This window comes from Acanthisitta chloris, unplaced genomic scaffold, assembly GCF_000695815.1.
Source record: "Acanthisitta chloris isolate BGI_N310 unplaced genomic scaffold, ASM69581v1 scaffold13029, whole genome shotgun sequence".
NCBI lineage: Eukaryota > Metazoa > Chordata > Aves > Passeriformes > Acanthisittidae > Acanthisitta > Acanthisitta chloris.
The window spans coordinates 75,209-85,354 of NW_008693395.1; the positions used below are offsets into that span (position 1 = coordinate 75,209).

The 10,146-nt window shown below is 44.4% G+C and overlaps 1 protein-coding gene across 1 annotated transcript in view; it reads right to left on the minus strand.

Moving 5' to 3' along the window:
* The window catches only part of RASAL2 (RAS protein activator like 2), a 104,281-nt gene that overhangs the window by 37,962 nt on the left and 56,173 nt on the right, over positions 1–10,146 (minus strand). The window contains 1 exon segment of the mRNA XM_009083063.1: positions 7,681–7,787. Coding sequence (XP_009081311.1) covers positions 7,681–7,787 — 107 coding nt within the window.

The window sequence follows — 10,146 nt, forward strand, 5'->3', positions numbered from 1 at the left end:
ACTTCACTATTTCCTGCAGAACAACCACAAGGAAAGGCCAACAGAACTAGCAAGGAGGTGGAGAAGTTTGCTTAGAGCCCAGTAACACTCAGTATTACAGTATCAGCAGTGACTCCCTTTGAAAAGGCTCTCAGCCACACACAGGGTGGAAAAGCAGATGAAAACAACTCTAGACAGACCTTGGAGCAAATGTACAGAACAACAGTGACTTACAACACTCACATTTCACCACCACCTCATCCAAAAAGCCTGGCCCAGCGTCACTGAAGAGGTGGTTTGTGCACAGGCAGCGAACAGTCAAAAAAAAATGTTTGAATGTACAAACAAAGGATAAAGCCCAATAAAAGTAAAGTGGTGTTATGTAAACCTGCCACAGCTTTCACATTAATGCATCACTCTCTCCTGATTTTCTCATCTCGGCAAGAAAACTAGAACAAAACCAAACTCCAGAAGTATAAACTGATTAAAGGCAGACAAGAGGGGGATTTACAACTGATATGTTTTAAAGACCAACTGTTTATTTTAGGAACAAAAGCAAGAAGGGATTATGGATGTATAAAACAAATAGAATGAAAATTACCTAAGCTCCTCATGTACCCTGTTACGTAAGAAAACCAAGGGGCAATTTAACATGAGAGGCAACACGTTCCCCTGATTGTCAGGAGACCTTTCCTAATGCTATCTAAAAATCAGCCCATCCAATTCTCCACCACAAGATATTATACAGACAAATTTTTTTTCAGCAAGATTAAAAAAGGATTATGTGTTTATATAAGGAAGAATAACATATGTAGCTGCATTAGTCAGGTTTAAAAATAACAAGAGTGAGCAATAATCATGCTTCAGGACACAAGCTGATCAACAGCAAGGATCAGGAAAGATATTTTTCCCCTGATGGGACAGCACTGCAGATTTGGCCAGATAACAAATTTCAAGTTCCCAATGAAAAATGGTCTGCAGCCACAGGAGGGATGCAGAATAGGACAAACGAGTTTAGGAACAGTAATAGGAAACCCAAGGAAATGCAGAGGATGCTGTAACAGGGATACATTGATAATACACCTGTTAATAAAAATGCATCGTAAGGTTGCATGTACTCTGTGTGATGTGCAGTCAAAAGTACTAAAGGAATCAAATTTCCAAGCCATTGGGAGTTATACTAAATAATTCATGAAGAAGCAAGAGCTACCTGATAGCCAGGGAGGGCCAAATCAGCTTTTCAGCTCCCAGTTCAGCAAGGTGTTTAGCAGGGACACACCTGGGAGCAGAGCCTGGCTGATCCTGTGGGAGCTGCCCACACCAGGCACTGGCAGGAGGAAAGAGCATCCTTTCAAGCTCCTATCCAGGAATTTAGGAGTAAAGGTTACAAGTCTGTCTGGAGAACAACCAAACAACAGTGATAAGCAGCACATATGATAAGAAACAGAAACCACTGCCTCTCAGGAAGGATAGGCAATGATTTCCTGACCCTGGCTCCTTCGTCTCCAGTAAGCAGCCCAACACTTCAGAACACCTTCTGATAACACAGCACACAGGCTAATTACAAAAATTAATGGAAATGAGCTTCGTTAAAGCTCATACCACAAACCTGAGAACCAGCTGCAGGAATATCTCAAAAGAGTAATTACAACAAGTGATAAGGTATCAAGGCAGAAGAAAGGGTCCAATGGGATGAGGTGGGGATGGTGGCACCACTGCTTCTGCTTAACATCCCTCTTAATCATCCGGAAGAAAAGTTAAACAGCACATTAATTACACCGAGCTATATTAAATTAGGAGGTGAGCCAGGGCCAGGGAGGACAGAGAAATAACACAAAGGGTTGGGAGCAATTAGAAAGTGGTAACACATTCCTCTGAACTTCAGTACCAGAACTTGGAGAAGCAACTGAAAGGAATTAAAAACACAAGAGCAAGAAAAGTGATAAAAAGGCCAGGAGGACTGATTTGCAGAGGGTGCATTAATTAAACTTCCCATAGCTTGACTGAGCCATGATTTGGAGGTGAAGAATAGAATGAGTCTGTACATATTTAAATGCTATTAAGCCAAGGACAACCGGAGTGTGAGCAGAGCTTAAAGCCATATGCATTCAGAGTTCCCCTACATTAAGTAAGGAATAAAAGGAATTGGATAAAGTCAGGTTTACACCAAATATGAGCAAAACATTCCTGCATCCTGCTGTCACATCACAGCCTGGATATCCCCATCATCTGACTCCACACCAAGGTTTGATGTCATGAAGAAATCTGCTTTGGCAGCAGGACAGTGTGAAGGTCATAGAGCCTCTGAACAGTCCTGTCCCAGAATGAAGATGGGGAGGAAAGCATGGTGAGCATCCTGGGGATAGTCAGACACCCAATTATGCCTTCTGACACAAAATTCACAGCAGTTTGAGCAATATCCCCATCATCTGACTCCACACCAAGGTTTGATGTCATGAAGAAATCTGCTTTGGCAGCAGGACAGTGTGAAGGTCATAGAGCCTCTGAACAGTCCTGTCCCAGAATGAAGATGGGGAGGAAAGCATGGTGAGCATCCTGGGGATAGTCAGACACCCAATTATGCCTTCTGACACAAAATTCACAGCAGTTTGAGCATACCTAACAACACAGCCAAACCATCACATCACAGGCAAGTGCTAAAAAACTAGAGCAGATTCAAACGTGTCACAATAAGCAAAGAGGGGAAAGTGGAAGGAAAAATGTTAATCTCTATTGAGGGACAGATTTGAGCACAGCCAGTTTTTCACGGAGGAGGTTGTGATGCCTCACACTAATGCAAATCAACAACTCCATCTCTGCATTGGTGCTGATGCAGAATTAAAAATATGTACTTGTATGCCATCAGGTCACAGAGCCAGAACAGCTCAGGCTTGTCCTATCCTGGCAGCATGACGGGAGCAGAGCAGTTCTCTGGAGAAGCAACAATCTTGCTGACTGCATAAAAGATGAGGCTGGGCAGCCACGAGATCTCATCAAGCTTTGACCTTCACTTGGGCTGGCTGCATTGTCTTCTGTTCCATTTAGCAGTACTCTTAAAGAGCAAAGAGGCAGGCAGCACTTCTGTAGATCCAATTATACCCCTGACCAGAAACAAACCAAGGCAGGCAATCTGCAAGTATCCTACCTACATCAGGGTCCCTCTAAAAATCCTTTTGTTTACTTCAGAGCTTGTGTTCTGGCTTTCTTATCTCATTTGTACTTATTTCTTTGCCTCTTTCTCATCTTCTTTTTCCTATTAGCTATCAGACATGGGTGAATCATACATTATCTGTAATAACAACTCTACCCCAAAGAAGCCAAAACTGGGGAGTGCAACGTGAGTCTGAAGAGTGGTTTTAGCAATTCCTCTCTGTCCTGCCACTGCAGGAGGTTTGGAGATGTGGATAATCTCCCATTTACCCCAAGAGCAGTGAGAGAATGTGTTAGGCTGCTGCAGTGCTTCTGGGGCTCCACAGTGCCACAGTAGGGAACAGGATGCACAGAGACCAAGATGCTGCCAGGACATAGTGTGTGTGGGAAGGGAAAAGCTGGTTCCTCGCCCACCTATGCGTCATGGTGCCTACTTGGAGCCAGTTCCCTCTGCCTTCCTATTTGCTCAGTCCAATAATGTTCATTATTAAAACCAGCACTTTTCCTATATATCTATATCTATCCACAGCACACATCTGTCTGTCTGTGAGAATAACACTTGAAAATTGTCAAATGGCCATTTACACAACTGAACCTATGCAGAGATTAATGTTTTACATGCAGACAAGAATACTTGGGGAAATTGGGAAGGAAAAGGAAGGACAAGCACCAAGAGCTCTTCTCACTGTATGTGTCCTTTGTGTTGTGCAGTGTCAGCATTAGCAGAATCCCCTTTATTCCCTTTGATGGGAGATAACCTGAACAAATCAGAGAATCACAACGGTTTGGATTGGAAAGGATCTTAAAGCTCATCTCATTCCAAACCCCTTGCCATGGGCAGGGACAAATTCCACTAGCCCAGGTTGCTCCAAGCCCCATCCAACCTGGACCTGAACATTTCCAGGGATGGGGAATCACAGCTTCTCTGGGCAACCTGTGCCAGTGCCTCAGCACCCTCACAAACATGTTGCACATCCTGGGAAATAACTACTGAAATTCTGCTTTCCCAACACTGGTACATTTGAACAGACAACTTTTCCTCCAGTGCACATGCAGGAGGTACAGAGGGAAATTTCTTGAACTTTACACATCAGCCCTTTAAAATAAATCCTTCACTGACCACTGCCACTGAAGAGACTAAAAAAAAATGTCTTGTCAAGGAAATGTTTGCTTAAAGGCAATTATGCTGTTATGAATCAAAATTCCAGATGCTAAACCAATGCCAATTAGCAGTATTAGAAAAACAGATGCCTTGTTCTGAGTGAGTACCACTGCCTGGTGTTTAAAAGGAAAAAACCTGCACAGAACATGCTGGAAGCCACTGTCCTATTGAGAAGACAGATTTTAAATAGCTGCTCTGAGAGGCAAACTTAAAAAGCTGTAAAAGCAACTTATTATGAAAGTCTCAGCATAATTTTCTGTCAGGATGGAAGAAGGTTAAGCTGTCCCCTGCCTTAAGCTGCTTTCTGCTAGGAATCCAAGCAGTGGGTAGAAGAGGTATGGCACAGAGTCAGGGCCACAGAAGGAATAACTGAGACAGCACTATGCTGCAGCTGTCTGTGGCCCTCCAACCTGCACTGTAGGTGACAATCTCTGGAAAAAAAAAAAAAAAGGCAAGTTCTCTTACTATTAATCTCCTTTATATGTAGAATACATCCCTGTCAAATAAAGACAACCCCAAGGACAGAAACTTAAAGCCATTACAGGTACCCCTTACATCCTTCACTTGAAGCTCTTCTTAGACCACTGATCTGAGACTTCCACCAGGTGCCCAAGTCACCTTACCTACTTCTGAGATAGGAAATTCTCATTATCCATCAAAGGCAGGATCATGATTCCTCCCTATCTTCTCACTGACCTATTAGATGTGTGTCAATCCACAAAGCTAACAGTGTGTTTTGGCTTGAGCTCATCTGGATTCTTAAGCAAGCTGACTTCTGATGCAGCTTGCTCTTTTAAACACACCACAAGTGGCATTGTTTCAAAACAGGAGGATCTCAGCCCCCACCTGCACCTCAACCTGCTCAAGGAGTAACAGCAGATAAATGGGTTACCCAGAGCAAAACCTCCAAAGCCAGAAGCCTTGTCCCCAAGAGAAGGACAGGAGGGTGCATTATGCTCCTGGGTACACAGGTGGACAGGCAGACCAAGCAGCAGAACCCAGTTCCACATGGCACAAATAGCTTCTGGCTTTCTGCTGGTTTGTGCCCAAGGAAAGCAGCTGTGTTCTGCTTCCTGAGCCTACCTGCAGAGCCCTAAAAGCCCAACACACCACCAGGGGAAATGAGAAATATTCTGCAAGGTCCTTCCTGTGAAAGGGAGCAGGAGCTAAGAAGTATTACAGAACTGTTAGAGTAGAATTAGAGAGCCATTAAAACACTACTTAAAAGATAGGATCAGCATTTAAAATATTGTACAAAACGGGGAACAAAGGAAAAAAGAGGCATATAAAATAAGCAATACAGATAGTCATCAAACACTTCTGATATGCAGCTTGCAGTTGTTAGACAAAGGATACTACAAGGCATGTGCACATCTAAAGGCTAAGGCTATGACTTACAGATGAAGGCAAAGAAAACAGACAAGGACAGGACTTTTCAAGGCTCTCGAAGTTCAGAAATCTTCCTGGAATTCTGTGGACCATGGGCTCAGTATGCAAATCACAGCTTGACAGAACAGAATCCTCTTGTGACAGCTTCACATCCAACTAGACCAAGGCCTTTTTTTCCCATAAGTATCATCCAGAAAACAACTCTCTGAAGCAACAGAGGATCATTCATAGAACACAGAACAGCTGAGTTGGGAAGGCACCTCTGGAGATTGTCTAGTCCAACCTCCCTGCTCAAAGCAGAGCAAACTACAGCAGAATGTTTAGGACTGCGTGCCCAGTCTGCTTTTGGATATATCTCCAAGGATGGAGACTCCACAACCTGCCCAGACAACTTGTTCCAGTGTTTCATCACAGTGGAAGAAGGTTTTTCTTACATTTAATTGGGATTTCTTACAGCTCAATTTGTGCTCACTGCCTCTTGCCCAAAGAGCCTGGTTCCATTGCCTTTACTGCCTTCCTTCAGGCATTTACACACATTGCTAGCATTTCCCTCAGAGCTTTCTCATCTCAAGGCTAAGCAATATATTCTGCTTTAACTGCTACTTCAGGTGTTGTTTCAAGTAAAGGCTAATGCGATTCATGGCCTTTCAACAGACATTAGAAGTGCAAGTTTTTTTCTGATGAGGAAGCCTTTATGAAAGGAATATTCTTCACAGCCAGGACAGCCAAGCAGCAGAGGAGGTTGTCCAGCAAGGCTGTGCAATCTGCATCTTTGGAAGTTTTCCACACCTGACTGGAGAATGCCCTGAGCAACCTGATGTAAGTTGTTCCAGCTTTGAAAAGGAGGATAGATCAGAGACTTCCAAAGGTCCCTTCCAACCTGTATTGTTCTGTGACTCTGAAAAGGGATCAAGTAAGGATACCCAGAATATTCACTGCTTATTTGGTCCCTTTCTCCATAAATCATGAGTTCACAGTTTGCTTTAAACACCATATATTCTATACACTCTGACCAGCCTTAATACTTTAATAAGCTCTTATTGAATCCTTGGCTGTTTTTTAATTTCATTTTTAAAATGACACAATAGAGGATTTACCCAAAACCCAAGCTGCACACACATTTGGATCTAAAGTGAGCTAAGAAGTGAGCATCCTTAAAGGGGATGAGTGCTATCTGAAGCAAAGCCAGAACACATACACAGAGGTGCAGAAATGGTACTCATATCCATAGAGAATATACCAAAACCTCCAGTGTTCACTAGCTAATTCTTCTCCTGTTTTTCCTCAGGTTTTAAAGTAGGCAGATTACTTGACAAAAGTAAGGAAGGATACTGAAATATTTGCAATATTCAAGTTAGATATTTTCAACCACAAAGAAATACTGTTAAAAATTACCGAGCATCTCATTTTAACTTGAAGCATTTGTCTTCAATCTAATAATAGAAATGCCTTTGTGCTCTTGCATACACTGATCAAAGACTGACACAAGCAAGAAAATCCAGGCTCTAGCTGAAAAACTCTCATGCTGACTCACAGCCAACCAAACTCAGGACAAAACCACAAGAGCTAAAGAACACACCTGCAGAAATGTCATCAGCTTCCAAATAAACCATAAAGCCATTTCAGCTTTCTATGTACTTCACCAGCACCAGGGAAAAATAACATGCTACCACCAACCTAAAGGAAGGCTTTTCCTAGTCAAGATTGAATATGGAATGCAATCCCTGGAGGCAACTTCAAAAGTATTTATATAGGTCGCTGCCCACATTAACACTGATGTTTCACTCTCTGCAACTTCAGATCAAGGCAATGAAAAGAAGTGAGACAGGGATCTAGTAGAAATCTCACTGATAACACACTGCAGTTGACAGCAAAACCTCTTGGTCAACTGGAAATATGAACCCCAATATTCTTTCCCCCCAAACCCCCCAGCTTAGTTGTACACTGTGATATTTCAATCTCTTCCTCCCATCCCTCCTTTGCAAGGAAGGCACACTTACTGGTACTCTGAAAGGAGAAGTGTTGGGAACATCCATAGAGTTGGTCTTCTCAGAAGTGGTAGTCCCCGAGATGCTCTGTCTGCGAGGAGATCGCTCTGCTGGGACCTCTGAGGAAGAGAAGAAGGAGAAGAAGGTGGTGAATGGGTGCCTGGGGGTGGGGAATACTCAGGTTTTGTGCTCTGTAGGACAGACTCCTCAGCAAAGTTTCAAGTGCATTACCAAACTGCTGAATTAATCCACCTATTTCCCTAGATCTTATTTCCTTACTAAACTCCAGTGGCATTTTCAATGGCAGCTTCAAGGTTGTGACAACAGACTTGACTGTAGGCAATTCAAATAAAAAATGCTGGCAAAGATCAATACATGGAGACATTTAATATTCTGTTACTGTTTGAGAGAAACTATTCAGAGCGCTTTAATATGTTTTTGAAATGTCATTTTTTTCAGTGTAAGCAATGCAGTAAAATTAACAGACAACTAGAACCAGGACCCAGAGAAGCTCAATTTTGGTCCCAGCTGAATGCAATTTGACAAAGGTCAAAGTTCGGTCGTGTACATCACACTACTTGCTCAAACCATGCAACCAGCAGAAGACTTATAAGTGCTTGGGTAATATGACATATATATCTGCAGATAAAAAAGAAAAATAGGTCAACTTCTCCTCATTCTGGCAGTATGACCTTACTAAGACACGACTTTGGCATCTTAAATCCATGCAGGCTGATCCGACGAGCACAGATATTCCTAAAAGCTGCCCTGAAATCTTTCACCGCTATAAATACCAGAACAACAGCATCATAAAGTACACACAGCATTACAGATTACAAACACACATCGACTGCACACGAATGCATTTTTGCATCGAGCCAGAGACGCAGATGGATGCACACAGGTACCTTTATCACAAGTGCTGCCCATCTCCAGCTCAATTGCCAGACTTTAAGGAATCCAGCTTCACCAAACACCCCCCGACACGGGGAGGGAAAAACACACTTCCTAGCAGAAAGTCCATTGTTATCTTCTCAATCGCAGAGCGGAGGAGCAAGCCGTGCCTCCAGCCACTGACATCTTGACTCCTGGCTGGTTTCCTTTCAGCTCAAAGTTCCATAGCTGCCCGCCTGGCCCTGGGGATCCGAGCTACTCGCGCTCCAGAGGACGCCAGGTCTGTGCTGAGATCCCCCTCCCTCCCCACGCTGGCAGCGAGCGCGAGCGGAGCAGCAGCACACAGGACTGCAGCGATTCAATCAATCGCTCCCACTGCACATCCTCATTAGTTACTCGCAGGCTATTAACAGACGCCCCACCGCCGGCTTCCCTCCACCGCCGAAAATTCCGCGCCGCATCCCGAGCCACCGCGGAGAAACCCCGAGGTTTGTGGAGACACACAGCCAGCTGGGGCCACGGGAGCAGCCTTTTCCTCCAAACAGCCCGAGCAAAAAAAAGGAGAAAAGCTTTCTTCAGGGATAACGTTACTTGCGATGTCTTGGCGTGCCGGATTTTGCTTTCAGCAGAGTTAGAATACGTCTCTCCCATGGAGGCTTGAGGATGGACAAAACGGAGCAAAGGAGAGGCTAAGGAATCTGGACCCTGCAGTGTTAGTGTCTACCACGGGTAGATATTTATCTTGGAAAAAAACCAAAGCACTGACACTCAGCCTCTCAACCTGTTTGTAACCATCGACCGGGAAAGGACGGCTCAAAGAGGGAGAACAGCCTCCTAACCTGGGCAGACAAAGTCTAACACACCGTGGCTACCACTGGGAGATGGGCAGGGCAGAGCTGACCCTGTGGATGATGCAGGAGCTCTGTTTGCACCCACCAGGTACGTCCCAGGCTGTCCGCGCCCGCGGGAACCGCGACACGGCGATAGCCTTGGGGGGACCTTCCTCCTTGGGCTGGTGAGCAGTGCTGGGCACCTTCTCTTACAGCTGAGGAGGCATCACCTGTTCCAGTGCTGCAGGGTAAGTCCCCATCAGGACACCTTTAAAGTTCTTGGAGCAGAGCCAGTGCTCACCCAAGGGTTTTTGGTAACAGCCAGTCCCACCATCTCAGGAGCCTTTGCAGTGCTGCCAGCTTGATCTGAAGATAATTTTGCCAAGCTACCCCCCTTGCCTATAAAAAGGGAAACTTCTTTTCTGCAGCACCTGTAAGTACTGCTCTGCCCCAGAGTACTGTGCTAAGTAGGATTTAAATGATTCCCTCTGCTGTTCTAGCTGTCTGTGTAGCGACAGCAAACGGGAGCGATATATTCTGTGTGAACTGGGGGTGACACTCAGCACCTTTTATGTTACATTGAAGAGTAGCATGTAACGTAATAGGTTTGGCTTTCCCTGCTTCTAACACGCAGGAAATCACATCAAAGCTGCTTCGGTAATTTAAGAGAGTCTGTTAACTTCGCTGAGTCATAAGTGAAAACAGGAGCCCAAATTCCCCACTGCTTTCAACACCAGGAGGGGCAGTTTGGGAA